Source organism: Drosophila gunungcola (assembly GCF_025200985.1).
Source record: "Drosophila gunungcola strain Sukarami chromosome 3L unlocalized genomic scaffold, Dgunungcola_SK_2 000002F, whole genome shotgun sequence".
Classification (NCBI taxonomy): Eukaryota; Metazoa; Arthropoda; class Insecta; order Diptera; family Drosophilidae; genus Drosophila; species Drosophila gunungcola.
The window spans coordinates 7,712,132-7,728,736 of NW_026453178.1; the positions used below are offsets into that span (position 1 = coordinate 7,712,132).

General features: G+C 40.7%; 6 protein-coding genes across 9 annotated transcripts in view; 3 read left to right on the forward strand and 3 right to left on the reverse strand.

Annotated features, from left to right (window-relative positions):
- The window catches only part of LOC128257924 (serine/threonine-protein kinase NLK), a 70,266-nt gene extending 65,977 nt beyond the window's left edge, over positions 1-4,289 (reverse strand). For 2 of the 4 annotated variants that reach the window (XM_052989211.1, XM_052989212.1), the window contains exons 1-2: positions 3,697-4,288; positions 2,101-2,697 (exon numbers count right to left, since the gene is read on the reverse strand). In XM_052989211.1, the coding sequence (XP_052845171.1) occupies positions 2,101-2,264 (164 nt within the window). In that variant the 5' untranslated portion in view covers positions 2,265-2,697; positions 3,697-4,288. Of the gene's footprint in view, positions 1-2,100; positions 2,698-3,696 lie in introns of all 4 variants that reach the window. The other 2 variants (XR_008267918.1, XR_008267919.1) reach the window with 2 other exon arrangements.
- Positions 4,290-4,968: 679 nt separating this feature from the next.
- LOC128257237 (ribonuclease P protein subunit p29) lies at positions 4,969-5,768 on the forward strand. Its single transcript, XM_052988170.1, has one exon. It carries the CDS (start codon positions 5,052-5,054, stop codon positions 5,670-5,672), a length of 621 nt encoding a protein of 206 aa, XP_052844130.1. The 5' UTR covers positions 4,969-5,051; the 3' UTR covers positions 5,673-5,768.
- A 416-nt stretch (positions 5,769-6,184) lies between these two features.
- Positions 6,185-7,806, reverse strand: LOC128257640 (UBX domain-containing protein 1). Its single transcript, XM_052988731.1, has 3 exons — positions 7,637-7,806; positions 6,921-7,544; positions 6,185-6,683 (listed from the first exon to the last, which is right to left on the reverse strand). The coding sequence occupies exons 1-3, from the start codon at positions 7,684-7,686 to the stop codon at positions 6,341-6,343; spliced, it is 1,017 nt and encodes a 338-aa protein (XP_052844691.1). The 5' UTR covers positions 7,687-7,806; the 3' UTR covers positions 6,185-6,340.
- Positions 7,807-8,087: 281 nt separating this feature from the next.
- LOC128257253 (uncharacterized) lies at positions 8,088-8,874 on the forward strand. Its single transcript, XM_052988198.1, has 2 exons — positions 8,088-8,467; positions 8,553-8,874. The coding sequence occupies exons 1-2, from the start codon at positions 8,185-8,187 to the stop codon at positions 8,567-8,569; spliced, it is 300 nt and encodes a 99-aa protein (XP_052844158.1). The 5' UTR covers positions 8,088-8,184; the 3' UTR covers positions 8,570-8,874.
- A 535-nt stretch (positions 8,875-9,409) lies between these two features.
- LOC128257376 (UBX domain-containing protein 4) lies at positions 9,410-13,063 on the forward strand. Its single transcript, XM_052988369.1, is given in 7 exon segments — positions 9,410-9,607; positions 9,682-9,816; positions 9,878-10,150; positions 10,740-11,272; positions 11,908-12,039; positions 12,041-12,546; positions 12,610-13,063. Coding segments are annotated over 7 exon segments (2,010 nt in total). The 5' UTR covers positions 9,410-9,525; the 3' UTR covers positions 12,959-13,063.
- On the reverse strand, positions 13,059-15,029 carry LOC128257377 (ribonuclease Oy). The gene is made up of 2 exons (XM_052988370.1): positions 14,890-15,029; positions 13,059-14,673 (listed from the first exon to the last, which is right to left on the reverse strand). Exons 1-2 carry the CDS (start codon positions 14,961-14,963, stop codon positions 13,770-13,772), a joined length of 978 nt encoding a protein of 325 aa, XP_052844330.1. The 5' UTR covers positions 14,964-15,029; the 3' UTR covers positions 13,059-13,769.
- Between the last annotated feature and the right edge of the window lie 1,576 nt (positions 15,030-16,605).

Sequence of the window (16,605 nt, forward strand, 5' to 3'; positions counted from 1 at the left end):
ATTTATGACTGACTCATTTTTCCTCAAAAAAAAACCTAATAAATAAATGCAATTAAAATGGGTTTGTTTCAATGACTTGAGGGATGTTTGGGCAAGGCAGCGTAACAAAATTCAATGCAAATTCTTTCGAAAGTATTACAAAACAATATCTTAAACTGCAGATAACCAATTCTTGATAGTAGTTTAAAACTTGGACTGTAAATGAATGTTTTAGCAAGTTATCAACTGCTAGACCCACCACTGCTGATTATTGTTTTGTAAAGCCAATCCAAACGTCAACGACTTCATTCTGCGGGTTCCACTTTCAGTTGGCCAAAGGGAATCGGCGGGGGCTTGGGTTGCTTCAAAGGGAAGGTATCAGGGGATATACTTGAGCCTCTTGGTGGGCCTCTTCTAGCTTCACATAGTTTGCCTTTCAACGCTTTGTGTGCTTCTCTTGGCTCCTCCACTTGTGGCTCGTCTTCGGACTTCCACTTCCACTTCCTTGTGCCTAAACCCTCGGCCCCTTGTGTGCCAGTTTTTCACTGGCTTCCCCTGCGGACGACCCCGGCCACTCCCCCACCACCAACACCATCACCATCGCTCCTCGAAAAACCCGCCCGATAAACTGGCCTCACTTTGCGTTTTGATTATAGCCGGAAATGCCGTTTTACACGTGAATGAAATTTGTAAATGCAGCGTTGCCAAACTTCTGGCTACACTACAAATAAATGAATAGGAAGTCGAGTTTAATAAGAAATGGGGTCAATTTATTTCAAGGTTTTCATTTGACTCAAAACAAACATTAAATAGAAAGTTAGAGCTTATCACTCAAAAGTAAATGAAAGCAAATCGGTTTGTTTTAAACACACAAAAAGGATTGAACACTTATTTCATTGGATAACAAAAGACTTGTTTTACACTCTATAAAATATGTTTTTATAACTAAAATTTGCAAATCCTATTTAGATATTTTTGTTTGCCAGTGAGCAAACAAGAAAAAAAAAACAAATATTTGAAGCTAACCCCGTTTAAGCAACAATTAATGTAAAATTTTGCACAGAAATGTAAATGAAAAGAGTCAAGGGGATAGAAAAAAAAGGCAGAGAGAGTAGGCCGAGGAGCGATGTGCAAATAGAAAAAGGCCAAAGAGAGGGAAAGACCAAAACATAGAAAGCCAGCGCGCTTAGGGTAAGAAATATATTATAGGAAAAATCCACCCTCGGGGGGCCATAGCGTTGAAAAATGCACAAAGGCACAAAACCATGAAGGACAGCTCAGGCCCGGGACTGAGGGTCTGAATCGAAATGAGTACGAGGATGTTGACGTTGCCTGCTGCACAAAACATCAACAGCAACAGCAACACACAATCAAAAGGGTTACAGAATCAAAGGCCTAAACAGAAGGTTGCTGAACCCACGGCGAGACCGTGACAAAAAAGCACACAGCAAAACGGCAAGGGAACATGAAAAGGTACCGATGCTGCAAATACCCTTGCAAACAGAACAGATTTATAAAACACCTTTGCTGATATTGGATGTAAAGGGATTATTAAAACTGAAAGTAATCCAACAGTTGCAAAGAGCTGTACACAAATTAATAAGTATTTTTCACACTTCTATTTATATTTCAAATTTATTGATTTAAATTTCCCAAGGACTTTGTTAAAGGTACTAAGCTGATTGCAATTTCAGTACGAAAAGAAATAGTCATTTCTAACTTGATATACTTTTATTGTTATAATTAGAAACAGTTTTTAAAGGTAAGGCTAAATCACCAAATAGTGTACCACACAAAATACTAGTTGCCTTTCCATTCTAAGTTGTGTCTTATTGGTAGTAATAAACTTAAGCGCTTTTCCCATTAAAGAGCTACAAAATATCTAATAATGCTAATAAAAATCGGTATATTCAATCAGTTCTAAACAAGTATCATCATTTGTGATCAATAGATATTTTAAAAGGAAATACAAAGACAGTGTAATTTATACATATATTTGTAAAATCCAATTGCCATAGATCAGCGGGTCGTCCCTGAGCACCCATCCTAATCATGCTTTCTGCAGCACCCATTCAACGGCATAGCCTTTAATCCGGATTAAATAATGTCGATCTCACTTACCAGACAACTCCGAATGCTCCATAGCCGATGGGACGATCCGGCTGGACATCCTGGGGAACTGCCGGCGGCTGATAGTAGGGAGCCGCTGCGGCCAAGATTGCGCTGGCGCCCTGTGGCGCACCACCGGCAGCACCACCCTGTACCAGTGACATCGAAACGCTCATTGATGGACTACGCGGCGAGTTTGCCAAATAATTCGAGCAGCTGCACCCGGTTCTGGTTCTGGTTCTGGTATTTGTTGCCGATGGAGCTCCTCAGTGTTGTTGTTGTTGTGGTGCTGGTGGTGGCTTGGACTGGGCTTTGGACTGTGGTTCTGGTTCCCAAAGTGGGTACGGTGGTGGTGGTGGTGGTGGTGGTAGTGGTGGCGGCTGAGGTGGCGGCAGCGGTGGTGGTGGTGCTTGATTTGATGTGGGAGAAATGGTGTTGATTGCTCAATGGACGCCGCTGGGGGCCACTGATGGCCGCCATTCAATTGTTGGCCATTTGTTGCTGTTTGGCGTGTCTTCTATTCAACGCTATTCTTTTCGCTGCGTGCTGTTCACGTCGCTTATTACACTTTTTACTTATTTAAATGAGATTTGAGGACATTGTGAAGAACTGTAGAGTGGAGAGGAGAGATAAATAAATGTTAATTCTTGGGTGTTTTCTTTGTAGATGGATAAATTGAATGGTAAATACTTAAAACACTGTTCAAGCAAATTGAATTTTATTTTTGAATTAAACAAGTTCTTTGAATGAACAAACAGTGGTAGAGTATAACTCGTACAAATCAATTATAATTATGGCTTGATTTAAGGAATTGAGCCATAAAATATTGGAAACATTATGATATAGACTTTTAACTCTATTAAGCAATAAGAAAAAATGATTTTAAGCATTCATAACACTTTTTATATTGGAATATTAATCTTGACATTAATTATATTTTAGAAAATTAAAATTTTTTTAAAGATCTACTTTAAAATTATAACTGATTACAGCAATCGACAATTCAAAAGATTCAAATACATTTTCTATTTATATTAACCATTTTCAGGACACTATCATTTAATTTAACATATTTGTTAAATTTCTTTTTCGGACTCTTCACTGTATTTTAATTATCATTACTTTTGTTTGCTTTTAAAATTTTTGGTGGCAAATGAAGCTGGTTACAAAAAAAAAAAAACACGAGAGAGTGCGCGAGAGAGAGAGGACATGGAAAAGTGCCGTTAGCTGGCTGTCGCGACCGGGGCGCGTCCGTGTACCACAGCTGTTTGTGTGTGCGTGGGTTCTGTAACTGTGTGTGCGCATGTGAGTGCGATTCCGAGTGATTTTTCGACTGCGCTGCCTGCGCAAAAAGCCGCTCAAAAAAACACAAAAAACGCACTAAAATCACATAAAACTAGACTTTTCATGCAATTTAAACATTTTTAAGGCCAAACAATGATGAGAGCGCAGCTCGCTTGCCAAAAGCAAACAAACAAAAAAAAAACGCTCAGAAAGCGAATCAAAACGGGACAAAAGAAATTTGCCCGGGGACAACTAATATTTCCCAGGGCATTGCTTTTCCGGACTAATTAAACAATGTTTGAATAGGATTTCCCATTGATTTACCTTAAAAGATGCACAAATTATTGAGCAGCGACGCGACGGTGGCAGTTTTTCCTTTTTTTATTTTATTACTATTTTTTAACTCTTCCGCCTTTGTAAGAGAGAAACAGACGAAAACGCGCCGGGGGTAATATTCGTGCGTGTGTGTGAGAGAGAAAGAGAGATGGAATACAATTTTGTAATTTTTTTGTTTAAATTATTGTAAATAACGCGAGACGAATTTGTTGTTGTTTGCTGTGTTACTACTACTACCGCGACGGCTGCTCACACACACACACACACAATCTCACGCACGTTTATATTTCGTTAATATGTATATGCAAGCAGAAGCAGACAATCAAACAAATTTGCCTGGGTCACGTTTCTTGGCTCTCTCGCAGCTTTAATTGCCTTTATTGCAATATCTTTGTTATCACACGACTGCGGGGTGTGGCTCGGGGGCGGGGCGGTTCAATTACCTCGCAGCTTCCCTCCGAATTTGTTTAACTTCAATTTTTGATCACACGCGGCGGTTTCCTCGATTGCGTTTTCGTCCGCTCGCTTTTCAGTTGTTCCGCTGCGGTCGAAAGTTGTTTTTGTTTTGTAGAGATAAAGATAGAGGTGGCGATACATCGATTCCAGCATCGATTAGTCGGGCGGTTGAGAACTGCGGTGGTTTGGAACTTGGATTTTCAACAGAAATGTTAAAAAGAACAGAATGTTAACTCCAACAAAAATACCGAAAAATACCAGCTCTTGCACGCGAATCCACAAGAATTTTTCCAAACTCTATGAAAAAATTAGAGTTCACAAAATTTAACATTACAATTGTACTTATAATTCGACATATTGAAGCTGTAGCTTCCAAATTACACACCAAAATTGTAATCGTAAATCCTATATCAAAAAGATTAAATAAGAGTAAAGAGCTAAAAAAACTTGTTTTAAATTATATCTGTTATTCAGTCCTCTGATCGAATAACTTTTCGCTAGTGGAAAAACTTTATTCTCTCTAGTGTGACCAAGGTTTTGAGAGTTCATCGCAACATGTTGTACTTTGGTCTTACTGTCAATCAGCTGGGCTTGTTGACAAGTTGAAAGCAATTCATATTTTTCACGCCAGCTCTGTTATTAAAACATTATTTTGTTTATGTAATGTATATGTAATATTTAATAATATTTATATTTTTAAGTTCTCTTAACGAAAGGGACATCAAAATGAATCGCGTATTATTATTTCAGGCCATATTTTGGAGTTTTTTGAGTACTGGACTTAAATACCAAAAAAGTATCGATTTTCGATTTCCGATGGATGATACTACTCAAGCTCTGTTCCATCTCTATTAAATATTTTGATTTGTTTAGATTCTGGAAATGACATGGACCACGCGACGAATGATTTAAGGGAGTTTATAACGGACCTAGTGATTCCGCACCATCGCTGCAATGTGAACATCAATCCGGACCATATCACCATGCTGGAGGGCACAAAGATTAAAAAGCAGCATTCCCGCAAGCGCCGGGCACACAAATCCGGAATCTTGAGTCGCAGGGAATACGCAAAACTTGGGCTAAACACACTTCCGACCAAACAGATGAAATACGAGGAGGCACTGCCACTTCATAATCTCTGGAAGGGATATGTTCGGGAGCACTTGGAACTAAGGGAAGGAGCCGAGGTGCCACAGGTCCACGATCCTCGCTACGATGAATTCAGCAGGCAGTTGGTGAAACTGGATCTGCACGGCGCGAAACTAAAAGTAATCCAATCCAAATGCCGCACCTTGGAGAATCTATCGGGTATCTGTGTCATGGACACCAAGAACGTGCTGAAACTCCTCGGTACGGATCATCGACTTAGGACAATCCCCAAGAGCGAGTGCGTCTTCGGCTTAAAAGTGGGCAACATGGAGTTTACCATCTTCGGACAGCATCTGAACATTCGACCTGCCGAGCGAAGCGTCAAGAAAATCAAGAACTTTGTGGAACCCTTTATGTAGGGGCTTTCCCTCCTTATATTAGCCTAAGAAATGGAATCCTATGTTTACTTTTATAATAAACAAATAAAACATATATCTTTTGGAAATAAAGCAGTTTTTTAGGGTGTTATTAGAAATTGTTTTATACAAAATACTAAATTGCCAATTGATTATTTACAACATTAAAGCAGAAACAAAGAAAAATTTAATAAAAGCTCATTTTTCTTAAAAATCATTTTAAGTATAGCTTACCAGTTAATCAGAATTTTAGTTCCATATTTTAATCCAATTCGTTGGCTTAAACGACTCGTTTATGGAACTTTTATGTAAATCCGTATATTTAAAAGCCTTTTTAAAGTATTCGTATTATGTAGTGAGTATAAATTTGATAGCTCTACAAATATCTTTTTTTCGGTTCTCTCCTTGAACTAAAATATTCCAAATTTACACTCGTCTATCGAAGTGTATATAAAGATTATCCTTAAATAGATTCTCATTCACAAAATATCCACTTCTCTGTAAACACTCCACAGTTTAGTTTTTCTTGTTTAATACATATATAAAACCGTACATTTAATGTTTTCTGGGGAATAACGCGTCGCGTTTCGTTTGTTTTAGTTTCTAGACATTTCGTTTAGTTGTGAGAGAGAGCTTCCCTGCTTTTCCCATTTCCCAGTTCGGGGACAGATTTATGCGGTCGTCTTGGTCATGGTAATGACGGCGGATGGTACCAAGCCGAGCACCTCCAGCGGCTTCTCGTAATCGTCCTCGGCGAATAGTTTGCGCGGAAAGGTGGTCATCAGCGAAAAGGGCGACTCGATGCCGGTTTTCATCTGAATAAAGACACGCACGGCGGACAGCTGCTCCTTGACGTTGAAGGTCTCCTGGAGCGTGGAGCCATCCTGCAGGCGCACCTGGATGCGGGTTTCGGTGTAGTCACGCGGCGGAGATTTCACAGCTGCTGGTGGCGACGAGACCGTGGTGGAGCTTACGGAGGGAGCTGTATCCGGATTGCCCAATTCTTTTTGCTCTCTGTTGGTTAAGATGAAGGGGTAATTAAATTTAAATAAATATAAGAAAAGACAGTTTATTTTTGTACATCCCTAACATCTAACAACACATAGTCATTACTTATTTGTACTTTTGTTTTTTTGAAAAGTTTTTTGTTTTGATTTTCTAAATATATAAATATCCTGTGTGCACGGACATGCTTCATGATTAAAAAGGACTTTCAAGATCTAATGATAGACCTACTGAAGTTATGCTCACCTAGCCTTGCGTGCCGCCTTGTCAGCCTCGATTTGAGCCCTCACCCGATCACGGGCCGCCTTCTCCTCGTCCTTTTCACGCTTGCGCTGCTCCACAATCTTCTTCATTTCGAGCTCCTCCATGCGGCGCTTGGCCTCGGTCATGTCCTTGCCGGATTTGATGCGATTCTTTTCCCGCTGCAGGGCCTCGGTTTTTTCGCGCTCCTCGCGTTCGATGCGTTTCTGCTTGAGCTTCTCCTCGATGAGAGCCAGTTGAGCCTTTTTCTCCTCCTCGGTTAGGGCCTTCTTCTCCTCCGTGGACTCGGAGAAGTTGCTGTGTCCGGTTTTGGCAGCATGATACTCCACTTCGGTGTGATCCTTCAGAACCTTGCCGCAATCGTCGCATTTCAGGGACTTGGCCACCTGGGAATCGGCGGAGGTTTCGCCTGCCCCACCCCCACTGGTGCTACTGGAAGCCGCACCGGCGGAGGAGTCCTCTGCAGTGGTTGGGGGAACCCCGGAGCTTGCGGGAACCCCAGAATCGCCGGCATTTTGACGGCTCGGTATCGGATCGTCCACGTGGGCCAGTAGCCACTCCATGGCGGGCTCTACACCTTTGTTGCTGGTCACCTGCAGAGCATATTCCCTGCGGAAAATTTCAGGGAAAAACCAAAGTCAATTTTCGCGAAAATCAACTCCTTTTACCGGGTGAAAATCGGCGAAGTCCCCGGTACTTACACACGTTCCCGGGGGAAACCCATGTCCATCAGGGTCTGTACTTCACTCATGCTTGTTTGTTTAACGTATTTCAACAATATTTTGGTATAGTTTCGGGTATTTAATTTATGAAAATGTACAATGACACACAAAAACAAAGCGAGATGCAGTGCTGCAAAATGCGGAAAGTGGATAGAAAAAAGGTCGCCGCAAGATATCGATAGTTGACTAAGATCAATCGGAACTGGGAAAGGATATTGATTGCTATAATTATAATTATCTTGTTCGTACCCATCGTATAGATTAACTTTTTTAAGATCTAGATTTAATATTGAGAGCATGAACAAGGATTATAGGTTTCCTTATATTTTGAATAAATAGAAAACATTTTTTAATTTTCAATATATATTTTCAGCTAGAAAATAGCTGGAATAGTGCCACTATCGATAGTTCCACATTGCCAGCTACGCTTTTCAACACTGTCAATTTGGCGTCGCTGCAGCCACGAAAAGAGCTGCATTTTTTTTTCGACTTTGATAGAGAGTTTTCCTATTTTCCCAGACTAAGCCATGTCGCCAAAGACAAAGAAAATGGTTGTCAAGATCCCACGTCACCCGTACTTCAGTGTGCAGGACGAGAGAAGCGTTGAGCGGGAGGTGGAGTACAAGGTTCGCAAGTGTCGTGTGAACCTTGAGCGAATTAAATCGTCGAGCACCCCGGCATCTCGTCCATTTCCGTTGAAACCAAAGCCAAAAAGATGCATTGTACGAGTGGCCCGCCTTCCTGACGTGGAGCGCAGTGAGATATCCGTCACCCCGGCCAGTTCCATAATAAATTCTGATATTGACGAGGGTAAGACATGGTCTCTTGCGGAAATCCCCCGAAGACCCTTCTCCAATTTTAAGCAGGCACCTTCTAACCTTCCATTTCATTACAGGTAGTTCCAGTGAATAGGAGCCAAGAACTATAGACAAGCCCGACTGTCCGGGTGTCTGAATCTTCACCCGGAACCCCCACAAACCTTAACTATACTTTTAACTCCACTGTTCGCATCTGGTTAACAATAAGTTAACTCATCATCCAGTACTCATAGTTCGACAAAAACCGTAGGAGTCCTATGTCTTATATAGAGAATAATCCAAAAATGGATTAAAATGAATGGCGTATCTTTTACTGAATATATAAGATTTGCACCTACAACCTTAAACGGTTTTTTAATCAACATCGATTTCATTAAAATATATTCGCCTAATTCAAATGGTTAATGTGTTTTATTTAACTCAAAACTAAACTTACGATGCTTATAGTATAAATTGGGAAGCACGTTTTATCCCGTTTTGAAATATTAATTAAATTTGTTAATTATTGAAATTTTATTTGGTTAAATAAAGTGGTCGAGTTGTAGTACCAAACATAAAAAATGTAAATGTAATTGTGTTATTTAAGTGCTAAGCCATCTATTTAGATTTCGTTTTGGGGAGTTTGCTATCAATTCTAATGTACTAATATAAACCAGATGAGAACCTTAAAATCTTGTTTTATATTAAGCAAGAGATTTTGTAGTTGATGTTCTGTAGGAAATTTAACATTTAAATTTGAGAACAGGCGGTTAATAGTAAGTATAATTTTAGTTATCGAATGATTAAATCGAATACCGGCTAACACAATATAATCAAAATCTATAAGGTAAGTTAAAAAAAAACATATCTACAGTTCCAAAATAAAAAATAAAAAATTTCTCCATTAAAATTATTTGATATTTTTGAAAAAGAAGTTTTAGACAAACCTATCGATATTTGGATATAATCGATACAGTCGAGAGTCAGCTGTCAGCAGAAAAATATTTCTGGAATAACAAAAACAAGCAAAATTTTCCCGTATCCAGGTGAAAAGTCATCCCGATCCTCAGCATGAACTGGTACACGGGCAACATTGTGGAGGCCGTGGCGGCATCGAAGGTCAAGGACGCCGTCTTCGTGGTCTTCATCGAGGGTAATTTGTGTAACCCCTTCGTGTATAATCAATTTTCACCACGTCATTCTTGCAAAATTTCACCGGATTTTTAGGCCAGGACGAGATGTCCAGAAAGCTGGAACGGTTCGTGGACGACAGCCAAGTGCGATCCCGCCTGGAAACCTCCAATTTTGTGGCCATTAAAATCCAGGGAGTTAGCGGCGCCTATGGACAGTTCTTGTCGCTTTGTGAGTAACTTAATGAATATTATATTATCAGCTATCTAAAGGTTTTAATTTGGTTTTCCAGACAAAGTCGTGCCCATTCCCTCACTCTTTTTTATTGGCAAAGCGGGCACGCCCCTGGAAATAGCCACTGGGATGACGGAGAGCGCCGAGGAACTGGCGGCCAAGATCGATAGGGTCCTGGTCCTGGCGGGAAAACGATCGCCAGAGTCAGAGGCAGCCACCAGCACCACCTCCTCGTTTGTGGAGGAACAGGAGCCAAATGTGGTGAGGAGCTTTGCCGGAGCAGATGACTCGACAAGTACGAGCAACGAGGAAAACCAATCAAATCAAGAAGGTAGTCAAAGGTCAAACTTAATTTTAGCATTTTATCAAACAACCTTAATTGATTATAACTATCGGTATTAAAACTAGAACCGAATTAAGATAACTCTTCCTTTAAAAACTAAAAGGTAATGGGAATCATTTATTTTAACCAATGATAACTGATTTAAAAACATTATTTATTTAACCATTTGAATACAGTATGTACTTAAAGCAATTATTATTGGATCTTAAAATCGAGAGCAATAGCTTTAAAGTATATTAAAAAAATTTACTTAAGCTCCAAATTGAAACAAATCTATTACCCTATTTGATCCAGGTTTTAAACTTTTAAAACAAGAAGTATATTTGAAAAAAAAATAATCTAACAATAATATTTGGATAATATTCGTAATAAAGTATTCGAATTCTTAAACTTTTGGAGAATATTGAACAACAGCAGCAACAAAAGCTTAGTTATCTTAAAAGTCAAAAAAATAACTTAACTATCATTTGCTGTACCTAACTATACCCTTAACTGTTGTTAGTTTTATTTTTCTGACCAGTTCAAACGTTAGATTTCATTACCACCACCATTTTTAACTGATTTCACTATATTTTAGCTGCAGAGAAAACGGAAGTACCCGAAGCCACATCAGTTTCAAACGCACCTACCGCAGAAGTGGATGAACCCAAGTCGAATCCTTCCAATTCTCCGGCACAAGCAAGTTTTGTCTCGATTCCTGCTGCCGTATCAAGCTCTAGCCTGGACGGAAAATCCGGTTCAGAGGCGGAGAACAGCCCGGTTTCTCCTGCCGCTTTGGCAGCCGAAAGGAGAGCAGCCGCCAGCAAAGTGGAGGGTTCGGCATCCACATCCGGAGCTCTGGCCCGCAACCTGGCGACTTCTAATCTCATGCCAGCTGTGCCCTTACTCACACCTGCTGTTCCACTTTCGGCGCAGCGACCGGCTGAATCGCTCACCGAATCCGAGGAAAGGCTGGCGGAAGTCCGGAACCTTCTGGAGGAGAAGCGAAGGGAGCGCGTGGAGGACGAGAAGCGTCGCGAGAAGGAGAACGAGCTGAGGCGCCGCCGGGAGGGACGGGAATCGCAGACCCAACAGGCCAGGACCAAGGAACAGGAGATTAAGAACATGCAGGTGAATACCAAAGAGCACCCCAAATTAAAAATTATATATTATTAAATTATTATACCATAAGTAGAGATTTAAAACGGAACGGGAATAGGTAGCGATTTTAATTCGAATATAGCTTTTTAAACACAGTCGTTACCGGTATTAATCTTTTTAATTTTGAAATCTAAAAAAATAATTTAAACTAAAACCAAAATGAAAAGTCTTTATTCGTAAATCTAAAATATTGAGAAAATCGATACTAACGTATTTAAATACATAAGAGAATAATGTATGAATCTTTAAAAGCTTTAAAAAGTAAATAGTCGACAAGAAGAAGTTAATCTTTCAATTTTCAGCCGTTTCATTTATCTTTTTATAACAGTTTATTGCATGAGAAGTGTCATAAGTTAGTTTTATTTCTAAACAATCATATACAGTGGGCAAAACAAGTTTGCAAATATTTTATATGAAATTTTTGTTCAGAGTATACTGAAACTTCTTTTGCACACTGAACATATCTTTTTACGACGTGCATACCAATGAAAGTGACACTAAAAAACAACTTATAATTGTGATAATTGCTGACCTAATAGCATACACAAAATATATACACAATTTGTATTTATTTTCTAAAATATTTCCCTTCTTTATGACCATAGGAACAAATACGTCGCGAGCGTCAGGAGGAGCAGCAGACTAGGGAGCGTATCCGTGCCCAGATTGCCGCCGATCGGGCAGAGCAGGCGCATCGAAATCAAGTATCCGCTGACCTAAACAGCACCACAAACTCAGGTGGCGGCCACCGGCGCCTCCAGTGCGAGCACAACAGAGTCCTCGGTGAGTTCGGTGGACGAGACGAGGCTGCAGATCCGCCTGCCCGGTGGCCTGCAGCGCACCAAAACCTTTCCTGCCGGCGAGGCGCTGGCCACCGTGCGTGTCTACGTGCGGAATGAGCTGCTGGCCAGCGATGTGCGTGACTTCACGCTGGCCACCAGTTATCCGCGGCGGGAGTTCCAGACGGAGGACGAAGTCAAGACCCTGACCGAACTGAAGCTGGTGCCCAATGCGGTGGTGCTGGTGCTGACCAAGGAGCAAGTGAATCGTGTGGTGCGCAGCGGTGGCTCCCTGATGACCATGCTGGCCACGGTCGTCTGGGCCATGCTCACGCCGGCGGCCAAGGCCTTTGAATACATCAATAAGGTGGGTCTGCGACCGCTCACCCAAAGGTTGTCCGTTCTGATGGCCAACATCCGGTGGCCAGGAGGACAGGTCAACGTGGCTGCTAATCCAGGCGATGCGTGAGTATATCCCTTATTACAAGATCTTCCTTTCATTAATACCTAACTCTCTTGATAATCTAGTGCCACTCGTCGCAACATGGACCAGTTTTCCCTGCGACCGACACCAGCACCAGGCTATGACTATGACGAACCCTCCACATCACAAGCACAAAGGTCCACGGCGACTGCTGGCAGCGGAGCAGAGGACAGGCCCATTCCGCAAAATCAACCGGGTCCGGGAAGCACTCCTCCGGCTCATAACACCAGCCAGTCTTCCGGCTCGCAGTCTCAGCAGTTCCAACAGCGACCTGGTGGCTATCAGCCGCCGCGGTATGGCGATGCCAACATTCGACGACTCCAGGATACCAAGAAGGATGAAAAGGACAAGGACAAGGCCACGTACAACGGCAATTCCACGCAGCAGCAATAGAATTGCTTTCCAGCAGTCTATTCGACGGCTGTCTCTAGATATCAACCTTAACAATAACCTGTTATGCTAAATTTAATTATATCAATTCCATATTCCGAAATATTATTCGATGTGTTTTAATTAAACAAATGTGGGCTTAAAAACTAGCAAGAGATACAGGAAGATAGAACAGCCTAGTCATTTGTTTTAAGCAGCGTTTAAATCAAGTTAAATGATATGGGCATTTGAAAAAAAATATAGTTTCAGCTTATCAGTAGATCGCGGTTTTGAAAACAAATTTACATATTCTGCCTCAAACCAAAATAATATAAGTTACATTTAAGAAACTTATTTAAATTAATTCACACTATGTTTTCTAGAGTACATACATTATGTTGTCTTTCAATGGTTAGGCTTTAAAGGTAGGCTTATAATCTTTGCAGAATAAAAGTAGAATAAACAGAGATAATGCCAACAAAATAGGGTTTAAGAACTAATAAGTGTGATATTTTAAAAACAATTGCAGTGTTCAATTTTGTACAGTTTAAGTAGTGCCATCGAATTGGGGAAAAAATAATCAGATTGATGTGGTCAACAAAGGTGAATGTAAAATGGTTAACTTTTAAGCAATGATAATGTAAAATATGAACCCTTTTGTTTACAATTTACTAAATTTGCAGCTATTTAAAAACGTATGTTTTTTTTTTTCGCTTCTGATTGTTAAGCTCCGGACCTCCAGTACTTCAAATAAGTGGAAGAATATCAGAACAGTGGAGTTAACCGTGAGTCCTCCTAAGGCGTGCCTCAAAATACTTTCGAACTTGGGGGCTGTTTACAAGGTGAACCACATGAGGAACTGCAGCAATTTGTAGACATTGACCAGGGGCAACTTCCAATGGCTCTTCCTTTGCAGCGGTGGCACCAAACTGGGGTAATGAACCAAGCTACCAATGTGGCAATTGGTGATGATGGTGCCGCCGGGAACGCCAACGGGCACAGCATCGCCCTGCTTGACGCCATCGCAATCGATGAGCTCCAGGGATTTGCTAAAGCACAAACGAATCTCCGATAGATAACTGATGCCCTTTTTGCCATCGTACAGGCAATGAATCGAGGGATTCTTGCCCAGCGCCTTGACTATGGCATTGTTGATGGCCGCCACAGTGTTATTCGAATCGGGATGGATATCGGAGGCGTCCAGAATGCGCGACATGATGTACTCCTCCCGCCAGGTGAGTCCTTGTTCAAAGTACTTGAGTTCGGTGTCCAGATCCTCCAAGAGCATGGCACAGGTTCCGTGCTTCTGCCACTCGTGTTTCCACAGCCATTCCGTGGAATCGACTCCCTTAAGATCCGGCCAGAAGGTCTCCAAACGATCCTCAATGGGATTCAGCTTGTCCGGGCTGAAATTGGCCGAATTGTTACAGAAGTTGGGACCCATTTGATGTAGTTTCGTGGGCCAGATGCCGTGGATGGTCCAGAACTCCTTCTTTTGCGGCAGACTGCACTCCTGGTCGGGATTTTCCTCGCGCCAGTGGTAGCAGGTGGTCACCGGCCATTGTTGCGTGAATATCAGCACATCCCAGTTGTGATCCTGGGCGGACATTTCCCGCGAGGAATCCTGCAGGTATTCATCGTCATCCCTGAAGGGGGAAATATCAAATTTGCTGTCTTCGTCTGGATTTTTCTGTGGCTTCTCGTTCGCCGACGTTGATTCATCCGAATTCGATATGTCGCTATAATGGGAAATTGGAGACCATGAGTAATTGCACTGATTTTGCAGCCGCCTTTGTTTGTTGCTAGACAAAAATTGGATTACGGGGTCAGCCTTGAACTTGAATATATATTTCTTTTGGATTACAGAGATATAAAGTTTTGGTTGGTTGGCAGGAGTCCAGGAAAATTTCCAATTAGACCTTTAAATGTCCTTAGTTTCCTTCGCTTAAACTCACCTTAGGGGCGTGGATTTAGTTATCACTAAAAAGCAGGCCAAAATGGCCACAAACAGAAACCGCTGGCTTCGCATTTTGTTGTAAAATAATAATAATAATAACTGCGATGCAAAAACCTTAGCTGCTATCGATATATCGAGTGTCGGACTATAGGTGCATTAGTTACTCGATAGCTCCTATCGACTGTGAACGAGTGTGGTATTTTTTTGTAACCCAAACTATTCGATATTAATACGGCCAACCTAATCGATTTTGGCGCCATTCTTGAATTAATATATATTAACCTTACCACATATCACATAAAAATACGTTATATAGATAAGTCTTTTTGTAAAATGTAATCCAGAAATTTTAACACAAAGACAACGTTAGCACAAAATAATTTCAAAGTATTCTTCTAGCATTTCAAATTTCGAATTTCAAAACAATAATGGGGAAACAATTATCCATATCGTCTCAAGTGTGACCATCGAAACAACTAAATACTACTACTTAATTCAATTAATTATCGAATAGGCGCAAGATATTTAAAATTTAAAAGAACACAGTAGCTATACGGCTCAACCATGTACTTGAGGTCAAATGCTTCCAGGTGCACCTCATAAAGCCCATTAATTTTAGACCTTTATTATTTTTACGGCCCATTAACGAAAACGAGACCCCAGTTGGTTAATGAATTCCATAGACTTATCGCCAACTAAAATAGAAAAAAGCGAAACAATTGTTACGGCTGATTAGGATTTATGAAATGCTTCGCCAGCTAGTCTGCTCTGTCTTTTCACCGATTCTGTGTCTTGAAAATCCCCTGGCCACCGGTGATAAGATTCGGAACTGTGTGGTTCTGTTTTCATTTTTAGTCATCCAACTTTAATTAGTGACAACGATAATTACACATTGCAATGTTGCTGTTGTCTTTTATCTGTTCTGGTGTTGACTTCTGTTGAAAACCCAATGACTACAGCTACAACAGCGGCAGCAACAAATCAAATGACAACTTCGAGTCGCCCAGCAACAACAAATAATGACAACAATTGCTTAGCAATTGATTATTGCTTAACTGTACTTTGTACTTTTGATGATCCCCCCTTTTTGGGTGGGCTTACCAAGGGGGTGGAACTCGCGATGGGGTCGCTGTGCAAGTCGACAGCTGTCGGAGTTCCAGACAAGTGGGGTAAAACTGTCACACTTAATGCCCCATAATTATAAGGGGTATTAACGAGGTGGCAGAGGTATGTAGTTCTTAACAAAGGTACTTAAAAATAGTTGTTTTTGTTAAAAAAATATTCACGTACATTTTTGTTTAAAATATATTTCTTTTGCCTTTAACACAAAACTAATGACTATTCATTTATTAATAATTCTTCTATAAATAATTTTAACATGTGTATTTATTTATTAAGCTATCACGAAAAGTTGCATCATATAATTAAAATATTTAAAAATACTCATAATCTTTTGTAGTGCCTTAAACAATCGTTCAACAATTCAAAAATTATAGTTATACCATAAAGTAATTTATTACAAGGTAAACTATTATAGTAACACCTTTCACCCACTGGTAAATCCCCCATATTTTATCAATTTATCAAATTCAATTAGTTCGATTCCGAGCGATAAAACTCATTTACATGACGAACGAACTTCTAATCTATACCCCCATTCCGCCGATTCTCGTTCACCATATTCAAACAAATATCCGCTCATGTCTGGGGATTT

Coding starts and splice junctions, on each gene's coding strand:
- LOC128257237 (XM_052988170.1), top strand. CDS start 5,052: ATGGACCACGCGACGAATGATTTAAGGGAGTTTATAACGGACCTAGTG.
- LOC128257377 (XM_052988370.1), bottom strand. CDS start 14,963: ATGCGAAGCCAGCGGTTTCTGTTTGTGGCCATTTTGGCCTGCTTTTTA. Junction 14,674..14,889: donor ACTAAATCCACGCCCCTAAG/GTGAGTTTAAGC, acceptor TTCCCATTATAG/CGACATATCGAATTCGGATG.
- LOC128257640 (XM_052988731.1), bottom strand. CDS start 7,686: ATGAGTGAAGTACAGACCCTGATGGACATGGGTTTCCCCCGGGAACGT. Junction 7,545..7,636: donor GGTTTCCCCCGGGAACGTGT/GTAAGTACCGGG, acceptor AATTTTCCGCAG/GGAATATGCTCTGCAGGTGA. Junction 6,684..6,920: donor AAGGCGGCACGCAAGGCTAG/GTGAGCATAACT, acceptor CTTAACCAACAG/AGAGCAAAAAGAATTGGGCA.
- LOC128257253 (XM_052988198.1), top strand. CDS start 8,185: ATGTCGCCAAAGACAAAGAAAATGGTTGTCAAGATCCCACGTCACCCG.